Source organism: Poecilia reticulata, chromosome 5, assembly GCF_904066995.2.
Source record: "Poecilia reticulata chromosome 5, P_reticulata-male-v2, whole genome shotgun sequence".
In the NCBI taxonomy this organism is placed as follows: Eukaryota; Metazoa; Chordata; class Actinopteri; order Cyprinodontiformes; family Poeciliidae; genus Poecilia; species Poecilia reticulata.
Window position 1 is genome coordinate 11,330,020 of NC_088834.1, and position 26,380 is coordinate 11,356,399.

Consider the following 26,380-nt stretch of genomic DNA (forward strand, 5'->3'; position numbering starts at 1 on the left):
ATCCAGTAGAAAAAAATTAAAAATAAATAAATAAATATATATATATATATTTATTACAAATAAAATGTTCTTCTAAAATCACTGATTAGTGTTCTTTTCATTAATGTCGTGTTTAGCTTATTTTTAATCAACTAAAAATTAAATAAATAAATGTAGGTTTTCAGATTATTGTAGCTAACTGTTCAGACACCAATGGTTCATGAACTTGAAGATTATAAGATTAAGAAAAATCTTAAGGATGTTGAGTTTAAAGACATACACTGCAAAAACACAACGTCTTGTGTTTTTGGTCTAGTGAAATCCTAATACATTTGAAATAAGAAAAATCTCATTTGTAAGTACTTTTCCAGCAGGTTCTTAGTAAATCATTCCTCAATATTGGATTTTAAAACGTTTTAGTTCCACTGGCAGATTATTTCACTTAAAACATTTTTCCCATTTAATAAGTAAAATAATCAATCAATGGAACTAGCACTTTTTTATGAATATTAAGGAATTACTTACTTAAAATAAGCCCCTGTACCTTTCCAAAAAGCTACATGTAAGTTAGTTTTGTCTTATTTCAAGTGTACTTAGATATTTGCACTCAAAACTAGACAAGTGGCCCCCATCTCTTCACCTTTTATTAGACTCTGTGGAGTCAAGATGGGGCAACGGAGAAGCACTTCCACATCCAGATTAGCAGGGTGGGCCGCTCAGTGAGATAGCTGTTAGCACTGTTGCCTTGCAGCAAGAAGGTCAGCGATTTCTGAGTGCATGATCTTTGGGTCTTTGCCGGTTTTGGATTTCATGATGAAGTTGCTTGAATTTGAATTGAAGCTGTATACGTAGTTTAAATGTCAGCTGTGTCAACATTAATGGGAGTAAGGCACAAAAAGAAGAGAACTACAAACACCTTCCAAAGCAAAAGGAGAATTAAAGCAAAATCTTGCAGTAAGAGACCGTCTTTAACAGTTTTGCAGTGTGAGATTAAATGGCTGCAGCATTCAGGTATTTATGGAAAAGGTAGGAGACGAACTGCAGCTGAAGGCTGACGGCTCACAGCGGGCAAAGGTTTGTTAATCAAGAAGAGAGCTGGAAAAAGAGGGTAAAAGAAGTAGGAGAGAACAAGCATGACTGACTGTAATTGGCAGTACCAGCCAGGTTTAGACATAAAATACTAACCTGTTCATAGCTGTGGACGACTGAGTTTAAATGCACAACTTCAAGCCGATTAAGCCTTTTTTTCTTTCCTTCAGATATGCTCCTAGAAGATCACTTCCAATCTAAACCAAAAATATTTATCACAGGTTGCTTATTTGCACATAACAATTCATCACGCCTCTTCTGAGATCCAAACCGTTCTGCCTCTGGTTCCTTCGGCTTCCAGAGACATTATGAGCCGGGTCTTTCATGTACTGACGGGAAGTAACTCCCTGAGGGATTCACTTTTGTGCAGCTCAAAGACGAGACTTCCTCTTGCAGATGAAAAGGAAATGAAAGTGGGTGTGAATCACAGCAAAAGGGAGACAGGAGGTCAGAGGTGAAACTGAGACACAGAGACCGGAAGAGACAAAAATTTAATCTGCATTTTCTTTTTTTTTTAGAGAAGCAATGGAGGCCGTGGATGAAAAAAGAACGAAAGAGAAGTAAATAAAAGGATAAGGAGAGATTAGCTGGAACAATGAAAGCTTTTCCCTGAACTTCATCTTTCACAATTTTTTCAGATTCCTAAAACTGAGTTCTATTTCCTCATTTTCGTTCTATCCATAGCCACATGCTATTAATAAAAACAGGATTTAACCTGAACATAAATTTGAGTTAAGATCCTTTTAATTAACGGATGACAAGAGAAGAATTTTACAGTTTTTTTGTTGAGTAAATTCATTTATAAGTTATTTTATTTTTATAACAAAATGCACATTTTAAATAAATAAAAACATGTAATTCAGTTTTATGAAAAGTGATGTCACTTTTTCTGCTGCTCAGATCCATTTAAATTCATTTTATTTCATGATTTGTTGACTTCATCTTCATCTGAAAGAATCTTCAGAATATGATACCTATGAGACAAACACATTTGAGTTACAATTTTCTGTAATTTGAGCAGAAAGCTGCAGAATAAATAGTTTGCTGGTACAGCTTCAGGCAGCAGTTCTTTACTCTGCATAACACAAACTCAGATTACTATGTCTTGGAAAGCCCCAATAAACATTTCTTTATTTCACACGAAGGAGTCGTGTCCTGTGTCCTTGAGATAATTTTTGTGCAAACTGTTGCTTATGAACTCCTACAGAAGTGTATAAGATGTTAACTACATTAGAACGAGTCTCTATTAGTTAGTTACTTAGCAAGGAAGAAGCTGTTACCTCAACAAAATAAAGAATTAGCAAGATTTTGACTTCACTCAGGAAGAAAAATTTAAGTTTTGGAGACATGTCCAGAGTACATGTGGAGAAAAAAAGGTGTATGTTGCTACTGAGAACATAAAGCTGTAACCCTGAAGCCTGTTCTGATTAGGGGAAAATTTAGCATGAGTCATTTCAAAGTTACCAACACGCCAGGTATTTAAACGCCGGAAAATCTACAAAATATCGCCAACGCATTAGACATAACAGCACCTGCAAATAACTTTTATGCGATGCTCTGAAATAATTATGGAGAAGAAATAAAAGAACAGAATGACAAAGAGTCACAATAAAGATGAAATTGGATATCACAGAGATGAAACGAGTTCAGCAGCGGGGGAAGCTGCATGTGTTCAGTTTAAATGTCTCACAGGGAAGCAATTAAATACCACAGCTTATTGTTGGTGGGAATTAAAGCCCCTCTGAAGATATTGTCTCTATACAATACATCTTCATGGTATAATTACTATAAGTAGGTCATGGTGAATGATATGCACTCTATTATTAGATACGCAAAGATGCATATGTGGAAGACTTGGAATATTTTTCACAATAAACAGATTTCTGAAGCAAACATAAATAGTCTTTTTTTCCCCTCTGGCACTAAAATCAGTAATTCATATTAAAAGCAATTAGCACTTTTAGACGTGCAAGTTTGGACATTTTTTTCCTTCTCCTCTAAAGATTCAGATGAGATTTAATATGTGCTATAATTCCAGTCAACAGTTGAGACTTTTATATCCTGTAACAGTAATGTGGAGTGGTGTTTTTTCTCTTTTGTGCATGTGTGTGTGCACGTTTGTCGGCATTTGTACAAAACAGAGAAATGCACAGACGTACATAGATTAATTTACGCGTATGAGGAAGACAAGTACATATTAGGAGGGTCAAATACAACAATTATATCTCTTTTATGCGTCTTTTTCCATAAAAATGTGTGTTGGAAGCTCAAAGCTTCTTGGCTTGCTTTTCCAGTCTACAATGGGAGTCCTTGGCCCGTGGCAAGTCTCTTCAGTGAGAGGATGTTCCCCTTGGCTGTTCTATAAAAGCAGATGCACATGTACTTCCTTCCAGATGGTGGAAAGCCTGATTCAAAAGGCTAATACTGTGCAGGAAAGACTGCAAAGTCAGCATTGTTGGCAACAGCTGTACACTGCAAAGCAATCCCAGCCAAAAGGCAGAAATGACAGTCATAAAATGCATTCAGATAAATATTTCTAGATGCTAAATATGTAAAATGAAGGCTATGTAACTTTATCACCTGAACAGATTGCACTCTTGAACTTTTACACATTTTGTCAGGCTGCAATAAACTGCAGAGATTAACAGGTTATCTGGAACACGTGTTAAAAAGGACAAATATTAGTGGTGCATCCTACAAATCTGACCTGTCCAGATGAGTGGGAAGAAAAACATTGCTTGAAGTTGCTGTTTGCTACAAACTTTGGAGCGGACTAAGCAAACATTTGGAAGAAGAACCCAAATCAACCTTTCTGGCCTACATGCAAAGCACTGTGAGTGACAGAAAACTAGTCCTCCATATCACCCTGGGTGTGGCGGGGTGCTTTTGTCTTGAGCATGAACAGGAAAGTTGGTCGGGGATGATGCAGGGCAACCCTGGAAGAAAATCTTTTTAAGCAAAAATCTATCAAGATAACTGAAGCGTACAGCCAGAACCGCAAGTTCAAAGCATATTTTTGTGTTCAGATGGTCCAACCGAAAGTTTAGACTCAAATGTAATTGAGTGTTTGTGGTAAGACTTGATGTTCACAGAGGCTCTGAGTCCAGTCAGCTTGAGCTTTTGTTCAAGAAAGAATAGCCAAAAGTTCCAGTATCAAGATGTGCAAAGCTTTGAAGAGACTTGGGGAAAAAAATTACTCTACAAAAGATAGACAAAGATGAGCTGAATACAAATTATGCACTATTGTGCCGGTCTGTCGCTTAAAATTGCGATAAAACATGTTTTAACTTTCACAAAAATGCAAGTACAGCTGCAAGGCACTGATTCACAACATCGATTTTATAAGAGGTTGTTCACCTTTTTCAGATCTGCTAATTGAAAATGACATGATTAGGAACACAGCTGGTGTGTGTCATTCGTGGACCTTTGCATGACTTTTTGAACCACAGCAGTTTTAAAACTCAAACTGACTAATCAAAGCCCAAATTAGCTGTTTTAGTCACATCTCCTGACGTCTGAGACCAACAATTCCTTCAGATCAGGATCTCTGCCAACATTGTAATGTCAGATATAATCAGATCTTTTTCATGTTTCAAATGATTGTCTTTGTTTACTTTCTTTTCTGTCTTGAGGCAGTGGGTATTGCTGTAAACAGCACCTTGAATGTTGTTGTGATCGGTCGGCTCGTTCAGATTTATTCTTACTTGCCTTTGCAGTTTGTTTTGTTTTGCCTTACCATAGATTTGCCTTATAAATTACTGACTCTTGTCTTGGCATCCTGGAGTTTGTTGTTTTATATTCAGTTTGCTTCCCAGCATGCAAAAACTAACCTGTTTTCATTCCTTAATTGTGCATTTTGCTTCATTTTTACCTGACACTGTGTGAATGACTGATGTGTAGCTCAACATACTGAACAGGCAAAGACCTGCAGACTCAGACCAAAAAATGTTACTACCATAAATCTTTTTAAAGGAGCACAATGAAAACTAGCCAAACTCTATTCCAAGCAATGTGGTTGGAAGTATTTTTAAAGCATTGTACTGTTTCAGCGATGCAACTGAAACCATCTCGGCCAATGATTGCAGGACGATCAGATATAAACCAGTGAAGGGGGGAAAAAAAAAGAAAAAAAAAAGCTCACTCGAGCATGTTCAGCTTGTTGTTCAAAACTCACCGCAAAACCAAAATCACCATGTGTGAAAGATATCAGAGAAAGTGGAAGCCAGCATGCTCTCCGCCGCTGTCAGATGAGGGAGAAAACAAGAAACAACGCATGTATCCAAATCTGTAATTGACTGAGCGGAGCTGAGAGCTGCAGAGTGGAGCGGAGTGACTCTTCTGATCAAACCAGGGGCTAAATATAGGATCCTGCGGCACGATTTCTTCTGCTTGAGCAGGGATTCACCCAGACTGGGAAAGGAAAGGAAAGGAAAGGAAAGGAAAGGATAGGAAAAGTGTGTATAGAACAGTCCTTTGGTGGATCATTGGTGTGTGTGTTTGTAAGGGAGAACAAGATGTAAGCTCATTCAGACGGCTCTGCATCCATTCACACCCTTCATCACACAGAGGAGGAACAGCAGCACAGCAGTCTCTGTGGATCTGTCTGGCTGCTTTCTAATCTGTCCATCATCTCACCTCGCTGTGTGCCGTCGCTAAAGATATTCTAAGCAGATATGTGAAAACAAAGTCCCACAGAATCTCAACCTTGTTTCATTCAAGCTTCTGTCAAAAAAACATGCCTCAAGTCATTATCTATAAGCTCCCAGTGAAGAGTTGTTATACACTGAGTGGCTCGGCGGAAAAAATATCGAGAAAACCTTAAAGTTGTGAAACAACTGTTGGAGATAGGAGGAGAAATCAGCATTTGAGGGAGTAAAACATATCTTTTTAATCTGTTATAAATAGGCAAACACAATCTGTGTCCCAAGAAAAATTACATTTAAAAAAAATTATTTCTCTCTTTCTGTTCTTTATTGTGTTTTGCATGTTTAAAAAAGGTCAGAGAAGTTATGTAAGTTATGCAAAATGCATATAATATGAACAACTTTAAAATAAAATAAGGTGAAAGCCCATGTGTGCAACCATTTCCATCTGACTGTGTTTCAGCTTGTCATCCTGTAAGTCATGTTTTCTTCAAGTTTTCCCTCTATCCGTCTTCCAACTCAGGTCAGCTTCCACATCTCCACTCAGGAAAGCATCACCACAGGATGATGCTGCCACCAGAATATATCAACATAGGAATGAAAGGTATGTTCAGAGAGATGCATACTTATTTTTTCCCACTTAGCATTTTGTTTGTAGCCCACAAAGTTCCAATTTGACCTCATCTTATCAGAACCCTAGTGATGCACAGACAACTGTCAGATCCTTAAAGAGAACAAAGAGAGAAGAACACCAGTGTTTAGAAACCATGACCAGACTCGCCCCTCTCAGCATCAGCAACGGTGCGGTTGATGGAGTGGTTAGCGTTACGTTCCTCTGTGTGCAGATCGCTGATTACCTCACATGGTCGAAGAACAAGAAAGAGGGTGTGAAATGGGCCCCGCAGAGACCGACCACGCTTTCTGAGGAAGTGAAACAAACGTTTCACTCCCTACCAGTGGCCTCAGAACATTGGAGAGCTTTGGTTAGGAGGGTGTCGGCTTTCTGCATCTCAGTGCCATACGTTGGCCGCAGCAGGGCAGAGGATGTTGAAGGAAGCTGGAAGAGAAGTGTCTCTGCAGTTTACAGGATCTCCATCACAGTTCCTGCAGGAACAGGCTCTGAAACATAAGCAGAGATTCCTCACACTCTCTCCATGAACTTTTAAACTTCTGCCATTATGCAAATAACATCACAACATCAAAAGCAGAACCAAGAGGCAGCTAACACTCCTTTCTGCCTCAAGATGTTAAATGTTGTGCGCTCTGTATGGCTGCAATTATAGTCTGTGTTTTTTTTTTCCTAACTTGTCTATCCATCCATTGATTGATACCTGCTTATTTTCGCTGGTGTCTGTCTCCAGCAGTCATTGGATGAGAGGTTGGTTCATAACAGGGCAACACAGAGACACGCAGAACTAACAACTGCATATGCACACAACTACACACGGACAATTTGGAAACTCATTAAGCTAATACGTAGTCATGTTAGCTCAACAGCATGCTCAGGGAGAACATGAAGCAAGACCTCAGGCCAGGATTCAAACACAGGGGTTCTTTACTACAATGCAACAGCAACAGTGCCACTGCTCTACTGTACAGCTCTAGTTCATATTTAATCAATTAAATGTAATTATTTACACCAATCTGTTGCGTTACCATTAGAAAATGAATTATCTGTTTGCTGTTTGCTAACAGTTAAATTACAATAACATAAAGGCCAACATCTAATCTTTAAGTAAATAAAAGTGCACAAGCACAATCTGCTAATAATACTGAATTTATTATCTTTATTTTGAATTAAAAATGTTTATGTGATCCGAAAGAAATGGTTAACAACAATTACTATGTTGTTCAGTGGACCAACGCTAATGTCATATACTGTAATTTAATGCAATTTAATCTTTCTGTTATTATTCTAATTATGAAACAAAAGGGGTATGTAGAGAAACAGCTTAGTCAGACTTTACTCACGAATCGCACATTAATGACATCTAAATAGGAAATAAAGAGGAAAAGAACATTGTGATCTTTCAGGCAAACGGAGCCACGCTTTGCTTAACATAAAGTTGATGTGGCTCTATTTTTTTTATTGTGGATTGGAGCGACACCAGGCGGTCCTGTGTGAGCTCTTTGTTATACTTTAACCCACCAACAGGTGGCAGTGTGCAAAAACATGCGACTCTTTTCCACACAGCTCCGCTCTTGACTCAAGTCTTCTGTTTGCCGCAGCGAACTTTCTTTCTCTTCCGGTTGTCGTCTGTTCGTGTGGCAGGTATTTATTTATCCCGGTGCTTTGAGCTTATTATAATCTTCATCCATCTGCTTTTGCTTTATATACTGTTGACCAAACATCCGCAGACATTGATAAAGTTTCTATTTAGTAATGTAGTCTTCACAGTATGGGTAGGATTCGACCCTTAAAAAGAGACAAATAAAACGTCTGAATAGTGCTAACATATGTGTAGCTACCGATATAATACCAACTAGTTCGTGATTTAGTTGACTATATTTTCCTCCTGCGTTTAGTCTATTTATGCAGTTTTTTAGAATAAAACATATTTATTGGTGGCTAACAAGACGAACTAAATGAACGCTTAATAGCAACGAACGCTAGCGTCGCTTTTCGTGGCTAATGATGCGCTGGTTCTGTTTTTCTTTTGTCCGTTCTACAGATTTACCAGCGTTGAAATGGCAAAGTCGAAGAACCACACAACTCACAACCAGTGTAAGTGATTGCATCTGAATTTACTCGTTGATATTCCTCTAGCTTTGTGCAAAGAGCGTTGTTAAAACGAATGACTGACATGTTTCAACAGCTCGCAAATGGCACAGAAATGGCATCAAGAAGCCCAGATCCAATCGCTATGAGTCCTTGAAGGGGGTATGTATGTTAACCAACTCTGCTCTGTGTTACAGTGGTGTTTAGAGAAATGCAGTGTTCTTGCACAAACTTTTAATAGCTAAATAATTGTACTGTCAGTCTTTGTGCATTATCCCTTTGGTTTGGAAGTTGCTTCCACATATCCAAGACCTCAAATTTGTCTCTGTCATGTCTGTTGTTGTTGTTGGTGTTAAAAAATTGGAAACAAAGTTTCACCTGGAAGAAGATTAATTTTTTGAATGATACCAAATTAGTGTCTCTGGGTTGACATTTATTTATACACAAACAATTCAATTGGCTACATACATTACAGATTTATTCCAGCTTTTGAACATTACAGTCAAGTTCAATTTATTGTTCTAATAAGCAGGGGGAAAAAATTCTAAGCAAATCACATTGAGTCACTGACTTAGTTGAGAATCACTTGCATTGTGTTGTTGACTTTGCAGCAATCCCTCACATTGAACATGCATGTAGTGACAGTGGAGAGGAAAACTCCTAACAAAAAGAAACCTTAAGCAGAACCTGGTTCATTACAAGCAGCCATCTACCGTACTTCTGTGGCTTCATCTAGGAGAGAGAAACGTAACAGATGAACTCTGAGCTTTTTTAAACGGCTACAGGATGAAAAAGTTGCAGCAAAAATCTCAGCCAACAGCTGTGTCTAGGAGACAGAGAGACATGGTCAAGTGCATCATCTAGAAGGAGAAATGGTTCAAACTGGTTCAAATTTTATAAGTAAACCCAGCATATTGCACTGATGCAGCATTCCCTCTTGAACAAGCATGTTGTGATAATAGACCATCGCTTTGATTTAAAATGTTGAAAGATTTAAAAAAGCTGTTTACAGGATTGTTTTGGATGAGTTTAATACTATTTCATCTGATGCCTACAACTATTCAAAATATATATATTTTTAACTGAGAATCTCTATATGATAAAGTTGACTTCTTGATTATGACATTGTTTATTTTGTAAGTAGCAGTTATATTGCAATACATTTTCTAGTATGCTGGTCTAAATGCTTTTAGCTAAATATTTGCACAAATGTTGGAAAAAAATGTTTTCTCATTCGGTTGACTATAAAATGGGTTAATTGCAGCTGCCGGTGGAGTTTTGAAAAACTGCATGAGGAAAATGTGCTGTAGCTTCAAACACTTCCAGTTCTGTAGGTGTGAGGATATTAAATCGCAAAAGATGTTTTTAGATTAATAAACGTTTTGTATTGCATGTTTGTTTTGTGCATTTCTGATGAAGCTGGTGTAGTATTCTGTATTTGTGCGCAGAATTTTTGCACCATATTTTTACTTGAATCTAGACTCCTTTACATGATTTACTTTTATGAGCAAAATCTGTTTCCCCTGGATGTTTTAATGGTTTATGCTGGACTGTTTAGTGCAACAGCTCACTCATTCTGTTAACCTTCCTGTTTGCAGGTGGATCCCAAATTCCTGAGGAATATGCGTTTTGCCAAGAAGCATAACAAGAAGGGCTTGAAGGCGGCACGGAAAGCAGCAGCTCAGAAATAAGCTGTAAGCTTAATTTCTGTGTCCATTATTGTTCCACATACACCAACATAATAAAGTAATGCTTTATTAACAAAACCATTTCGTTTTATATTTTGTATGTGTTGATTACCCAGAAAAGGATTTTTTTTTAAGCCAGCTTTGTGGCTTTTTGCTTCCACACCAAATTTTGCAAAAGTTTGTAAGTTTAAATAAATTAAGAATGAGCTTTCTGTTCTGGAAGTGTTCATACATGGGTCATTTTTTTTGTCCACTGCACTGTTTTCTTTGAACCAGTTGGTAAATAATCGTTATGAGCTGCAACGAAAAAGGAGACAGAGTCTGACTGAAAAACCTCTTACGTAGCACTCTGTAGCATTATTCGTGGAAAAGGCTTTCTACTGGGGTTACATAACCCCCACCCCCCACCAAAAAACAAACTTTAATTGCATCATTCCTCAGTGGCCTAAGAACGTTGATCTCAGCTGTATTTTTCTAAATATACATAAGATCATTTATGTGCTATTTTTGGTGAAAACAAATGTGTCCTGTTGTAATTTATTGAAGGTTTGACAAAAAGCTGTTTCAATTGGAAACTATACTAATGCATGATGGTCACAGCCATTTTCACTTAATGTAAGCAAGTCAGAATTGAGGATCTTGTGAAAAAAGTTGCTTAAATTATGCAAATGAACCTGTAAGTTTCTCAGTTCTCAAATAAATTATTCAAAAGTATAAAGGCATTATGGCATTTAGCCAATAATGTAGCCGTCATGGAATATGTTGTACAACCTGGAGATGCCCAAAGAAACATTGAAAACAGTTGAAATATGGAAGCTTTTAATATAGGGGGTAAATCTTTACTAGTAAAAGTTAAGACTTAAATCTAAGAAGACACAACTTTATCACACTTTGCAACACTGGTTTTAAGCAGATTGCAACAGTAAATATAAACAAATGCTCAATTCTTGCAGAATGATCTTTAGGTTGAACTTGGTACATTTAATGCAGATTCTAGTTATGCAATAATCTTTCTAGTAAAGATTATATGATAAAAAAATGACAAGTACTCTTGTACTAAAAGAAATCTACATTCAGGGAATTCAGCAATGATTTTTTGATATTGACCACTTTACCTGCAGCATACACATTATTTCTCCTGCTTAAATATCGGTTCAAGGATGCAAATGATTCAGGTGAAACCAAATTATCCCGCACAGTGACGCACTCCAGTTCAATCCGGAGGACCCAATGGTGTCAAGAAGAGATCCTCATGAGATGCTCAAACCACCTTCACTGTGACACCCTTTAATGTGTAGGAGCTACAGCTTCTCTTAAAGCTTCCCCTGAATGTTGGAGTTTGTCACACTATCTCTAAAACACAATTGAGCTACCCAATGGAGAAAGCTCACTTGATCTCACAGTTTCACAAACACTGGGGTCTATGTACAGCAGGCCTGGAGTTCTGTAAAGAATTGGGTAAACCTGAATGTGTAAACCAAAGAGAAAATGAAACCGCCATCTTTACATAGTCAGCAATAATGTCACTTAAATTTCACCAAATGTCCGTGTGTTATTCTCACAGTCCTATTAGAAATATGTCTTTCAGTACACTATCCATGTCAGTTTGTACAACTTCACTTATCCCAGATAATCACTAAAATAATTAGTCAGCACATTCTTGTGCTTGCTTTCTAAACCGAGGAAAATATTTTCACCATTTCTTTAAGCTGTATTGCATTTACATTTTGATGGATAACCCAGCAATTAACAAGTTATTTATTCCCAAAAACAGTATTCAAGCGCAAACCGCCTCTGATTGTTTATGTCACTCTTAGTTTGGTGGTGCTACAAACATAAACGGACCTTTTATTTTGAAGCAGCAAATCGGATCTCGTGTCGTCACGTCCGTCCATGCTCTGACTCCAGCTTGCATCATTTCTCGTGTCTCGGCAGCCGGTTGCAGTGCATGTGAGTACCTACTTTTGAAGTAAAACACAGTTTCGTATAATGCTGTATTCAATCATACTTTTAAGGGAAATACGAGCATTTAAGAGCAACATTTAACAAAGTTTGTTGTTACTTTAACAACAAACTGAGCGTCTACTTGCGAGATTAGCCTGCTAGCTGACAACAAGGATGTGTCATTCGTGTGAACCAGCTAACCTAACCTGTTTGGACAGTGGTTTTTGTGATTTATTTATAGACATAAATGTTGATCTTCTTGTTCGAACTTTGAATTTGAGTTCTGTTTAAAAACCTTTTAGCTTGGTATTAACTAAGGGAATCAAAGGTGTAAATCAAAGTTTGTCTGGGCGATTGGTGTAAAATATGGCTAGAATTGCTCGGAAGGTGATACAAGCATTAAACTTTGCACAAAAGTTCTTCATAATGTACCAACAATTTTATTGGTAGAGATAAAGAAAATAATAAAAACATAGAATTTTTACTTATGAAGAAGCAACCTAAGTAGTTATTTCCAATCTTTTATTTGGTTTCAATTTAACACCTTTGTGACCCTCACAACAACTTCTTACAATTATCTATATTTATATGCTGTCTTTCTGCATTCACAAGTAAATACTGATTTGATCATTCTTTTTCAGGCATCATTGTACAGTAGATATTCAGTAAAGTACTAAACATTTCAAACATTACATTTTGCACAGAACTTTATTTGTCCTTGTCAGCACACTTCCTCATTTCTTCTTTATCACAGTGGAGTTTTGTTGTACTTCACTTGTGATTCCGGGACTTAACGCCATTTTGCATTTTGTTTGAGAACAGTGGCTTCATTGTCACCTTCATGGTTTAAGCATGAGGTCTGTTTTCATTGGCAACGCATCAAGCTCATCGGATGATTCACAGATTCCTTTGTGTCTAAAGACATTTTGTCCAGTAAATTTCCATTACCAGTTCTACCAGTTCACCAACAACAACATGCATACAAGATAAACAAGATAAAAAGAGGTAAATTATTATTTGATTTAATTTAGGCTTTCAGTACCGAAGTTTTTAAGTCTTTGGCGCCAAGACTTATTGTATAAAAAAAACACACAAAAAAACGAACAAACTTGATGACAAAATAGATGGCAAAGGTTGGATGAATTTCCATTGAAAACATAGTAGTGACACAGCACAGCTGGAAGGACCTACTTGCAAATGTTGACAGCAATTGCCGATGGTGCTTTCAAAGTAAACTGCAAATGAAATGGAACATCCCACAATAAACAATGCGGTCACTGAAAAAATAAATATTCTTCCTTCTCCCATTTTCTCTGAAAATGAGCGATTGGTGTACAAACATTCCTTTGCTAAATGTATTAGTTCAATATCAATTTAACTTACAATGACTTTTTATTTAAAGTCTTTATATTTTTTGCATGCTTAAACCATGAAGGTGACAATGAAGCCACCGTTCTCAAACAAAATGCAAAATGGCGTTAAGTCCCGCAATCACAAGTGAAGTACAACAAAACTCCACTGTGATAAAGAAGAAATGAGGAAGTGTGCTGACAATGACAAATAAAGTTCTGTGCAAAATGTAATGTTTGAAATGTTTAGTACTTTACTGAATATCTACTGTACAATGATGCCTGAAAAAGAATGATCAAATCAGTATTTAATTGTGAATGCAGAAAGACAGCATATAATTATTGATAATTGTAAGAAGTTGTTGTGAGGGTCACAAAGGTGTTAAATTGAAATCTAATAAAAGATTGGAAATAACTACTTAGGTTGCTTCTTCATAAGTAAAAATTATATGTTTTTATTATTTTCTTTATCTCTACCAATAAAATTGTTGGTACATTATGAAGAACTTTTGTGCAAAGTTTAATGCTTGTATCACCTTCCGAGCAATTCTAGCCATATTTTACACCAATCGCCCAGACAAACTTTGATTTACACCTTTGATTCCCTTAGTTAATACCAAGCTAAAAGGTTTTTAAACGGAACTCAAATTCAAAGTTCTAACAAGAAGATCAACATTTATGTCTATAAATAAATCACAAAAACCACTGTCCAAACAGGTTAGGTTAGCTGGTTCACACGAATGACACATCCTTGTTGTCAGCTAGCAGGCTAATCTCGCAAGTAGACGCTCAGTTTGTTGTTAAAGTAACAACAAACTTTGTTAAATGTTGCTCTTAAATGCTCGTATTTCCCTTAAAATTCCCAGCAAATTTCAGTGTTCTGTTTTCAGCAGTCGGTTACTAAGCAATAGTGGTTACCTAGCAGCGGTTGCTAAGGCAGTTACATTTTCAAATGGCTCCAACTCTGAGCCATTTGAGCATTTGTGAAAAGTTTTTGAGCGATTTTTACACCAAAGACTCTACTGATCATTGCTTGTCAAGAGAAAGACCTTAAACACGTGTGGTTGTATTAACTGAAATGAACTGTAAAACAAAAGTAAAAAAAAAAAAATGTATTTCTAATATATTAATGAACTGTTTTTCTGTTTGTGTGTGAACAGACACGATGGTGGAACCAGTTCCTGAATCCATCAATTTTCCCTCTGAGGAGGAGAAGATTATGCAGTTTTGGCAAGAAAGGGACTGTTTCCAGGAATGCCTCAAACAGTCCAAGAACCGACCCAGGTGGGACTCCTTATGATGGCATGGGTGATTTAATTCAGAATCATTTGACTTATTTTGTCCAAAGATTCCAGATTTAGGATTTACAGTAAGCTCTAATGTATTTTATATATATTTCAGTTTTTGTATGTATCTGAACATACATCAGTTTTTCTCTATAAAAATCCATTGCATGAAAGGATGGTTTGTGCTTTTGAAAGTGAGAAAGCAAGTTAAACATTGACCCAAGAGATTGTTCTTTCAGTGACAAAGGTAAAATTCTAATTTAATTTAGTTATGGTGGCAGTTACTCAGTGACAAATTATTCCAGGTTTTAGGGAGACTACGTGACTCATAGATGATACAGATGAAACCATAGGGACTCATTGATAAAAACATAATTGTTTTAAACCCATGGTTATAAAGTATATTAAAATTCCAAAATGTCTTAGTATTTATGTGAAAACATTGAAAACATGTTCAGCTACAAAGTCTTTCTTATCAACACTCTTCACATTACTATGTGGGACCTCATGTATTCATTTCTTTGTTTTATTGCTAAGTGAAATCCATGATATTACTAATACCTCACCAGGTACACCTTTTACGATGGCCCTCCCTTTGCCACGGGTCTGCCGCATTACGGTCACATCCTAGCTGGCACCATCAAGGACATCGTTACCCGCTTTGCCCACCAGAGTGGCTTTCATGTGGACCGGCGCTTTGGCTGGGACTGTCACGGCCTGCCTGTGGTGAGATTTTGCCCTCCAGTTTCTCAGAATATTAGAAAAGTAATGTTTTATGTGATTTAATTTTTCTAATTGGTCATTCGTCATTATAGGAGTATGAAATTGATAAAACGTTGGGGATCAAAGGACCTGAAGACGTGGCCAAGATGGGCATTGCTGAGTACAACAAGCAGTGCCGAAATATTGTCATGAGATACTCTAATGAGTGGGAGGTGTGTGCAATAAATATTTACATTTTGTCCAGTCTATAATCAATATGCTTACATCTATTACATGGCAAATTATTTAAATTTTTTCCATCAGATCTTAGTGAAAAGAATGGGCCGTTGGATCGACTTCAAGAATGACTACAAGACTCTTTACCCGTGGTTCATGGAGACAGTCTGGTATGGATATCTTAAACTGTTGCATTTTCTTCTGTAGATGGTGTAAATTTAATGAAAAGGACATACAATCTCCAATTACAGTTGTATTGGATTTATTATTTCACCTTAAGTATTTTACCACTTAAAAACAGTATATCTCAGGACTTTATTAGCATGTATTACTTGATTTGAGTTTGATCTTAAAGGCAACATTGTTAGTATTCACATTATAACCCACTGATCTGTGAAAAGCCTCTCAGAGCTCACTCCACTTACATTGGAAACTAATTGTCTAATTACCAGCTTGACTTGAACTTAAAATTTCCTGTCGTCTGCAAATTATAGCCGCACGCTAAAATAATGCAGTTGTAATAGCAATGTTTAATGTTGCTTTAATAATGATAATAAAACTTTATTATCAGCGAGACTCCATAAAAATGTGCGAATATGTTATTGTCAAGTAAAGTCTAAACTCACAAAACTTAGAATATTTTCTTCTACTTGAAAATTATTTGGATATTCAATGCAATACATGAATATCTTGAAAAATTTGACCATGTGAGTAAATAAGCAAAGGAAAAGTTGTAAAAGTCTGTTATAATATACAGTATGTGCCTAATTTGTTATTTTATGTGTTTTTAGCTGGATTAGGAATTTTATTATTTTATATTTGACCTGGTATAAAACATAAAAGCAAATATATTTGAATCAACTAAGCATTTCTTGGATGTATATTATGAAGTGTGAAAATGTATTTTAAACGATGACAAAACCGAATGCTGCGTACTTTGTGTTACAAGTTTTGCTTGTTGTCATTTCATGTTTAAAAACGTTTTTGAAATCATTTTTATTTTGTTTTTTTCCTTCAGGTGGGTGTTTAAGCAGCTGTATGACAAGGGCCTGGTGTATCGGGGATTTAAAGTCATGCCTTTCTCCACTGCCTGCAACACACCCCTCTCCAACTTTGAGTCCCATCAGAACTACAAGGTTCGCTCAAGTCAGGAACTCTTTCAGGCTCCTTCAGCGTGTTTCTTTTCTGAAAGTGATATTTGTTCTGGGATATGGTCTATTTGGCTATAGAAGAAATTTACATGGACAATAAAAACTCACTCATTTTCTGCTTTGCTCTGAATCAAATGTCTTGCAAGCAGAAATGTATAATTCTTTATCTCAGTTAAAGATGCAGTCCATTTAGCTTGGGAAAACAATAACTAGATTAAAAATGTTATGAACTTATATAGCGCTTTACACTAGAGTCACATTCACCCATTCGCACTCACAACTGCTCCCACATTAATACACCGATTCGCAGATCGGTAGGCAAGTTGGGGTTAAGTGCCTTGCCCAAGGACAAATCGACACTTGGCAGGAGGAAGCTGGAATCGAACCTGCAGCCTTCCGATCACAAGACAACTACTCTACCCAGAATTCTATAAAATGTATCACCATTTTATAGAATTTAGCTCATGAGAGCATTTTATAGTTTTTCTGCATTTACACATGAATTTATGAGGTTTTCTTTAATTTCTTTGTCAAAGCAGAAGATGGTCAAGCCTGAACTCAGATATGCACTGATTTGGTGGTGTTTATATTTGTGTTTGCACATGTGTTTTAAGTATCACCATATTTGTTTATTTTAGGTTTATGTTGTATTTCTTACACTGTTTGCGCAGTCTTTGGAGCTGGGTCTCTTTGACTATAATCTCACGGTACACTCACTAATTATACTCTAGACTAGATTTTATGAAAAATATGTCTGACGTAACAGATTATGCACAGTCCCAAACTGAAAATGAGAAGAAAGAACCTACTCATCCTCTTGGGTTTCTGTCTGCAGGATGTCCAGGATCCCTCTGTGTTTGTGAGTTTTCCTCTGGTTGAGAGCGAAAACGTTTCTTTGATTGCTTGGACAACCACACCTTGGACCCTGCCGAGTAACCTGGCGCTCTGTGTCAACCCAGAGTTCTTGTATGTCCAGGTCAAAGGTGAGAGATTGTGTTAAAGAACAAAGACCTACATAATTTCATATTTTTTATCTGTATTTTCTTTTGTAACATTGTAATAAGAGCAGGGACTTACGGCTTTTTGATAATCAACAAATTGAGGTTATAGATTTCTTGAATTATCTGGACAGCTAGTATTTTTGCCTATATTCTTTTGAACAACGATCCTAACTATACAGCCAGAGCTATAAGGGAACAGTTTAAATTGAGGCATATTCACATATTCTTCACTCTTTGAGATGTTTTTGGACATTCCAAAGTCCAGAAGTAAATGAGCTTTACAATTTTTCTTCCCCTTCACAATTAGACACTAGTTTGTTTTGCTCTATAAGACAAAATGTTAGTAAAATGTAAAAAATATTCAACAGCTGTGAATAATTCTTGAACGTGCTGCTGTATGTTCATAAAGTTTGATTTCACAACTTAATTTATTTAAATATCCCTTGGTCCAAATACTTTGGTAATGTTATTCTTATTAATTTATATAGAAAATTCTTTTTTTTTTTTCTACATTTAGTAGTGCTGCAACTTGTTCACTCACCTCTTCTGAATTAGCTCCTGTTCCTTTAAGCCTCCTGCAGAAATACCACTCTTCTCTGATTGGATATCTGATTGGTCTAAAATGGCAGAGTGGAGGCTGTTTATGTATTTTTTTTATTGTTAATGGAGTGTCGGTGTGGCCACTTGGTATGCATCATGTGATGTTTTTATATGGGGGTGTGATCATGTAAAGTGAGACCTCTTATAAAAAATATAAAACTTTAACTCACTACAGAGGAAAGAACGTGTTCTCATCCTCCCATTGCTGAGATGTTACATAATTTCTCTCACTGGAAGAAACATTTTTTAAATGGAACATCATGTACATCATATCATTTGTTTATTTATTTATTTGTGAATGCATAAATAAATAAATAAATAAATAAGCTTTCAACACAAGTGTGTTTAAAAAAAAAACAGCTTCTTGCCTTGCTTTCTGATATGAGACAGAATTGCCAGACCTTTACTCCTTGGACTGATTTTTAGGGTCTGGATCCAGGTCTGTGTACCTATTACCTGGAAATGTGGATGAACCTCAAACGAGGCCACTTAAAAAAAGCATTGTCCTTGTTCAGATACAGAAAAAAAACCCTAGAGATGTAGCTACTGTTTTCTGCTACCCTACTGCTGTATTTTTTTTTCAGTTTCCTGTGAGATAACCGGTAGGTTTTTAAATGGATGACCTAGATTTCTGTCAGCTTGCCTTAACCTGGCAGATCCTGCAGGGGGCACTGTTGACGTGCAGCTTTTAATCCTCTCTGCGCTGGCTGTGCTGCATGAGAGACTGCTTTGGAATACCAATGAATGTTCTCGTTATTCCTTTTCGCTTCTCTGCACTCCTTTGCCATCTTCATCCCAACATTTTCCCAAATTTTCCCTGATTGCTCTTCCCTCACATCCACCTGTTATTGTCTCTTGTTGTTGGCTCCTTGCTTTGCCGCATGTGTTTCTGACTGATTCGAGGGTTGCCAGCTGCGGCAGGTCTGAGCTGCGCTGTCATTTTTCACGCCACTGAGGGGAAGAAACATCTTTTATTGATTCTGCTACGTACTGTCCCCCTTTCTTGTCCCTCTGGCTCAGACCGTTTGGTTTTGCCCGCCACAGAGCTGCTGCACTTGCTGTTCTCACTGCCTCCTCTTTTACATTTCCCCTCTGTCATTTTTTTTCAACAAGCTTTAGTTTCTTAAAATGTCTGTCTCTTATACTGTACCTTGCAAAAGTATTCATACTGCAAACTTCAGTGTAATGTGCTTGAATTTTATGTAATAGGTCAAATCAAAGGCATACACTACTGTGAAGTAGAAAGAAGATGATACATGACCTAATTATTATTATTTTTACCAATAAAAACCTGAAACGGGTGGTGTGCATTTATTATCACCCCCTTATATCAATACATTGTAGAACCACTTTTTGCTGACATTACATCTTCGGCTCTTTTGGGCTTTGTCTCCACCGGCTTTGAACATCTAAATACTGAAATATGTGGCCATTGTTCTTTATAACAGAGCTCAGTCTCAGCCAGACTGTATGAAACAGTCTCCAGGTCTTGCTGCAGCTTCTCAAACAGACTTGATTCAAGGTGTCTGTGCAAACTTAAAAAGTCTTAAATTCATGTAAATAAAGTCCTTCAAATGTTTTAAATTAGTTAAAAAAATTTTATTTGGCCATAAATATGTTAATCGCAGGACTTAAATTTTTGTCGTTGCATGACTATTTATTTTTGTATGTGTAGCTTTTTGTATTCTTGCGGGACTTTTCTGTCTGGCAGAAGTTTGAGTTGCGCTCAACTTTACAGTTGAGGCTGCTGGTAACTAGCTGCCAACATAGCTTTGCTATGCTAACAAACTAGTAACTTTTGTGTCCATCATGGGTAATTGCACATTTATTGCTAGTTGGCTGGACAATGTTTGTTTCACTGGTGTCTCACTTCTGTTGCCAACCCACACGATGCTAGGTGCATTGTGTGCAAAAAAACCCCAAATTTGTTTCTTTTTCAACCTTGGGACTTGTTTCATGCAATACTTCACTACTGCTGAAGAGATCTGAAGAATATTTGATGAGTTGCTGTTTATTGTAAATTAAGTTGATGTTAAAAAGCATTAATCACTCTGAAGAGGGCGTTATGTTGACAGGGGATGAAAAATGACCCGAGCTGTTAGATGAATGAGCAGATAGATGGAAAGACTTATTGGATGCTAGCAATATTGGGTTAGTATATGTCCACCACAGAGATGCTCAAATAAAGTGGGACATTTGATTTATGCATTTTCTCATCTGGATAAATGTGCAAAAAGCTAAATGAGATATAAAAAAAACGCCTGCATTTTAATACATTATGCCATTTATTCATTTTCTGTATGCTTAAGAAAGCCTAAATTGAAGACGTAGATTAGGCACATTTCTTTATATAACACATTAAGTGTTGAGTTTATCATTATTAGGATAATTGACTTTTTTTTTATTATTAATTAAAAAAACATGCATCCTTATATCTGCCTCATTTATTGCCTTATTGTCTGTGGTCTTTGCAGGTTAAACACCGATCACTGTTAAAATACCTACCACAGTCCAATTTAGCCATTTGTAGTTTCTTCTTTAGTAATTCACCAGATTTGACATGTGTCTGTATAAATCCCTGGATGAAGTATTTCAGAACGTCTGATCATTATTTGAAGGGTTGTTTGTTAAAATCTGGCACTTTTAATTGGGATCTGCTGCTCTGCATCAGTCTGTATTTGAATATCGGTTTTCTTTGGCTCTAAATTATTAATAACATCATGTCCATTAAATATTCACTATTGACTTCTAGTTTTTACCATTTCTGGTCTGAAGTATGATATGTCTGTGTTTAATGTTCACTTAAGATTGATAAACGTATTACTAGAGATTATTGCGTAAAGATTGTTCTTCATATAAAACCTTCTATAAAAAGTGGAAACCCATATCTTGCAAATGACATTTTCACATTATTCTTTCAGACAACACCACAGGAAGGACCTACATCATGATGGAAGCCAGACTGGTAGCTCTTTTCAAGACTGAGGGCGAATACACAATTTTGAACAAGTCAGTCAAAACTATATTAAGTTTTTACAAGTTCAAATAAGAATAAGTATAATCTCCGTTGTCTTTGAGGGAACTCTACTGTTAAGCTTGGTTTGTCCCCTAAATTCTACACCCCTAAAAAACTAGGAATGGTAATAAAAATAGTTTAGAATGTTGTATCAAGTCGCCTCTTGATAAGCTTTCTGGTTTTTGAGGATCTAGACTAGTGTTTTTTTTTTTTGTTTTTTTTTTAACCGTCCTCTATTCTTCTTTCTAGATTTCCAGGCAAAGACCTCAAAGGAAAAAAGTACAAACCACTTTTTCACTACTTCAGTAAGGTAGGTAGGGTTTTCTATTTTATTTCAATCAAATTTGCTCGCAGTTTTACATAATCTTTTTATAAAATAAAGAAAACATCTTTTCTGTACCAGGGCACAAATACCACATGCAGCTGACAGCATACATCAAAAATCTTTGTGCTAGTGTAGGAACCATGCAACTGCATGGGACATTCATTTCTAATATAACCAGGCTGACGTGCTGCACTTATTACTCATAGTTAGCATAGCTATTTATGAGTAAATAACTGTTGGTAAGTAGAGTAAATTTACTTCAGTGAACTTCAGAAATTGAGCTCATGCAATTATTATACAGCTCTGACTGATGTTGTGTCCAAGCTCAGCTGGGGTTGAGGAGAGGTAATATAAAATGTGTGAAAGGTGGTAAGGTCGAAGTGAACAGGTTTATTAGATGAAACAACTGAAAATGAGGATAGGAAGTGCAACTCAAATGATGGAAAAAAACCCAAATCTTTCTTAGTAAAGAGGGATAATCTAACTATTGAAAACAAAACAATCAAAATACATATAAACTAAGCTGGGTAACACAAAAATACACGTAGGAGAAGCACTATAACATTTGTACTCATTATAGTGCATTAAAACCCATAACTTGCTGCGCACTCATTGCTACTATGGGATTTTGCAACAAGTCAAATGGACTGGCAGGGTCCATCTTTCAGTGTTGTGGCATATTGTGCTTGCAGAGATTAATAATGTGTGTGAACCTAAGCAACACATGAAAATATGGTTGCAAGTTGTTAGTCACATGTGCGAGCAGCTTGATTTGCACTGTGGTGCCCTGAAAAAGGTGAGACAGAGCTGAAAAACTGCATGAATGCCAGCAGGTATACACACCGCTGTGCTTGACAGAAAATCTGTTTATTAGATACTTTGCAACAGCGTTTTAATAAAATATAATATGATTAAACATGCAAATGCATACTTATGTCAAAGTATGCAAAAATGCTAAACGCCTCTGTTGATCGTGATTGTTTTTCTTCTGTTTCTTCACCTCTCTGTATCTTTTCCACGGTGTGAAATTCTTCCTGTTTGACTCAAGTGTGCGGAGAAGGGAGCGTTCCAGGTGGTGATGGATAACTACGTCAAAGACGACGAGGGCACAGGAGTTGTCCACCAGGCCCCGTATTTTGGAGCTGTGAGTAACACGCTTACATTTATCTCCAGTTGTCAAACAGCAGCAGTGTGTGGCCAAGCGCTTGATTTATCTAAATTACGGCACTTTCATAGCTTCTGTTCCCTGAAGGAGAGAAATTAATAAAAGTATACATATTATGAAATGTGACGAAACTTTCATGCCTTGACTGACACCTATGAGCATTTAGACAAATATTAAATGAGAACACTGATTGTATTCAAATGTCCACCATCCATTTGTAAGGTAGGCATCACAGATTTGGGTCTCATTCCTGTGCTTGAGGGAACAAAGGATAAAACTGAAACTAAGTGAGTTAGTGATTGATGTATCATTAAGTGGGTGTGGGTGGATTTCCATCTATGACAGCTTTTAGGGTGTGAATTTCTTTAACAACTGGAGATGTTCAAAGACAACAAACCAGAGCATGACTGGTGGATCAAAATGTTTTTTAACTAAAGCTCTCTAGCGAACTTCTTCAGCCGTCACAGAGCGACTGAGATTAAATTGCACAGAAAGACTCTTGTAAGTAATTGACCTTAGAATAAAAACGGGAGAGAACAGGATATCTTTTTTACTTCCACGTATTTTGACTACTTTGTGTCATAAAATCTACAATTTGAATGACACTTGACATGTTTTTATGCTTTTCATTTAGACCTTATATTCAGCGGTGAGATTCGCTTGGGCTTATTTGAAGAGTCAAATCTTAAATATGAATGCATTTATTCTAAAGATTTATGGTCGGGGAAAAAGGCACTGCCCAACTGCGTTTTTCAAAATTTATTTTGTTATGACTAGATGTGAAATGACCCAGTGAGTCATCCATCTTGGATCCTGACAGGGTGTTTGAATAGAAATTACATCTAGAGCTGGGCGATGCTCATATCTTTCGTGCAAAGCTGCTACATACCAGCAGAGCTTGTTTCACTGCTGTAAAAGCTGTTCGCCTCAACAAGGAATTTAATGTGCAGTCACATGGTTAAACCAGAAAAATCTTTTTTTTTTTTTTTTTTTTAAAAGAAATAATTATGATTAACTTTGACATTTTGTGTAATGTTTGAAGTTGGAAATTTAAAAACAAAAAAAGTCTAAATGTAATAAGAAAAACTGTAAGTGATGTTACTGTTTCTGCAGGATGATTACAGGGTGTGCACTGAATACAACATCATCCAGCGGGACCAGGCTCCTATCTGCCCTGTGGATGCCTCTGGCTGCTTCACTTCAGAGGTCACTGACTTTGCAGGACAGTATGTCAAAGTGAGTGGCACGTCATGCATTTACATGCAGATTAAATTCAGGGAAGTTTCACATTTTCTGCTCTAGGAACGGCTAATGTAATGTTTAACATAATGGTGTTAACATTTGCTTTAGCTGGTAAAGCTAATTGCAGCTTCGCAGGGTTTGCATCTGATTTTTATCCTGAGTCTCACAGGGCCATTTGATCCTTAAGGCGCATGCTGCAGTTGCAGTGTTGCTGAAATATAAGATAGTATTCACATAATTTAAAGTTGGTGACTTAAGAACTTGATATACTGTAAGGAGCCAGACTTACATTAAATTTTATTTAAAGTGATGTTGATCAGTTGTTCTCCAGGTTTTTAGATGTATCAGAAATTGTTTAAATAAATGAAGAATATCTAAGTGATAAAAGAATTATCAAGCCTGAGAGAAAAAAAACAAAAATTTTATGAACATTATCTAAAAAATGTGCTGTTGCATCTGATTGTGAATCATCTTAGGATCATTTTTCCTGAGCTAAATTTTGATTGACCTGCAGGTGTGCTTGGTGTAGTGTTCAGGCTCCAAGATAGATTTATTTTCTATTGCTTGACTATCTGAACATGCTTATTAACATGCAAAGCATCTTTGATAAAATTTTAGCTTTTATTCTGAGGCTTGGTATCCCTATAATACTCCCAAATAATTCTCTTTGAACATTTTCTTATTAGATGCCAGACCGATTAAATATCTTTCAGCTTTTGTGTAAGATTAATATTTCACATCATTGCAGCTCACCTTGAATATCTCCATGGTGGGGTTTACAGTCTTAAACACCTTATGAATTATTCAGTTCACATATCAACATCTAATCTTTTCATTATTTAGCTGGAAGAAAAACTGACCTAATTTTGGATAGACACCAATAACTAGCTCTGTTTTAACAGGAAATCATCCACCAGTTTCTGACATTTGTCCCGAGCCACCCCACAGCATCTCAGTGAGATTAAGATCTGAGCATGTATTTTATGTATTTTCTATAATATAAAATACAACAGGCAGCGGCAGCTCACAGAAGTTCCAGTGAAGATATTTTTTAAGGTTTCTTTTAGTATCTTGTGATCTGCTGTTGGTCAAACTTGCTTGGGACAGCCACGAGAATGTCGTCCACTTGTTGACTTTTTTCCTGGCTGATAAAATTCTTCAATTGTTGTTGTTCTGAACACCTCAGAATCTAACAGGGCAAGCCTCCTCCAAAATACTGCAGAACGACGTCTAATAACATGCATCTCATGTGATTTGCGTACATGTGATTTTTTATTTTTGTTTGTTAGGATCGGCAACCCAAATCAAGTGCCTCTGTCCTGCAACTCCTGGATGCATCCCTGTTCCAACACAACTTAATAAAATACAGACACATTGGAGCAGGGATGCATCCAGAAGTTGCAAGACAGATGCACTCAAGGACTTGGGTTTCAGACTCTTTTTTTAAAATATATTTTCATCCATTGTTGTCCTAATTTATTCCCCAACAGAGATAATAATTTATTAAATCACAAATACATTTTTGTTATCTTTTTATTCAGTTTTAATTGTTTAGTTTTAAACTGTGTGCATAAACTATTAGAAAAGTGAGTATTTTGACTAGATTAAGCTGGGTAAACTTGGATTCTTAATGGATTTAATCTTAACAGGTGATGTGTAAGGAAGTCAACACCGTTGATCAAGATGTGCTTAATTATTCTTTTAGCAAAAGAAAAGATTTTATAAAAACTCTGAGTGCTAAAATGCCTGAAAGTCTCTCGGAGGGATAAAACACTCTTGAATTTGCTAAAACATTAGGGCGTGACCATGTAGAAATTCTTCTAAGAAAGCCAAAACCTCACTTTTACTTTCTTGAACATTTATGTTTGACGTTTATTTACATTTTGGGATAACCAAGGGCACTAATTTTCCCCAAATGAAGCAAATAAAGAATCGCTGTAGAGTTCACAAAGCTTTTTCACTTTAGGCTATAAAAACAGGTTTAAAAACAACTGTAATCTGCAGCAGAAGAATAATCTTTTCATAGAAATCGTAACAAAATCTACTGTTCTCATCAAATACCGCCTCAACACAAAAAATGGATGATGCAGTGTTTGTGCGATACTGTATCCTGCATATACTGTATCACTTAGGTGGTGAAGAAGTCAGTCAAAGCAGAGTCATACTCTTTGGAAATAAAAACTACAGATATTCAAGTGGTTGATTGTTTTTTATGGCAGCTCAAACCAAACATGACTGAAGACT

General features: G+C 36.6%; 2 protein-coding genes across 2 annotated transcripts in view; both read left to right on the forward strand.

The window, feature by feature from the left end:
- Positions 1-7,876: 7,876 nt before the first annotated feature.
- rpl29 (ribosomal protein L29) lies at positions 7,877-10,345 on the forward strand. Its single transcript, XM_008408520.2, has 4 exons — positions 7,877-7,983; positions 8,384-8,436; positions 8,528-8,592; positions 10,029-10,345. Exons 2-4 carry the CDS (start codon positions 8,400-8,402, stop codon positions 10,119-10,121), a joined length of 195 nt encoding a protein of 64 aa, XP_008406742.1. The 5' UTR covers positions 7,877-7,983; positions 8,384-8,399; the 3' UTR covers positions 10,122-10,345.
- Positions 10,346-11,926: 1,581 nt separating this feature from the next.
- iars1 (isoleucyl-tRNA synthetase 1) overlaps positions 11,927-26,380 on the forward strand; it is a 51,144-nt gene continuing 36,690 nt past the window's right edge. Inside the window, exons 1-11 of the mRNA XM_008408523.3 lie at positions 11,927-12,068; positions 14,572-14,695; positions 15,267-15,423; positions 15,513-15,632; positions 15,724-15,806; positions 16,655-16,772; positions 17,623-17,770; positions 21,310-21,397; positions 21,654-21,714; positions 22,778-22,873; positions 24,008-24,130. Of these exons, the coding sequence (XP_008406745.2) occupies positions 14,577-14,695; positions 15,267-15,423; positions 15,513-15,632; positions 15,724-15,806; positions 16,655-16,772; positions 17,623-17,770; positions 21,310-21,397; positions 21,654-21,714; positions 22,778-22,873; positions 24,008-24,130 (1,113 nt within the window). The 5' untranslated portion in view covers positions 11,927-12,068; positions 14,572-14,576. The remainder of the gene's footprint in view (positions 12,069-14,571; positions 14,696-15,266; positions 15,424-15,512; positions 15,633-15,723; positions 15,807-16,654; positions 16,773-17,622; positions 17,771-21,309; positions 21,398-21,653; positions 21,715-22,777; positions 22,874-24,007; positions 24,131-26,380) is intronic.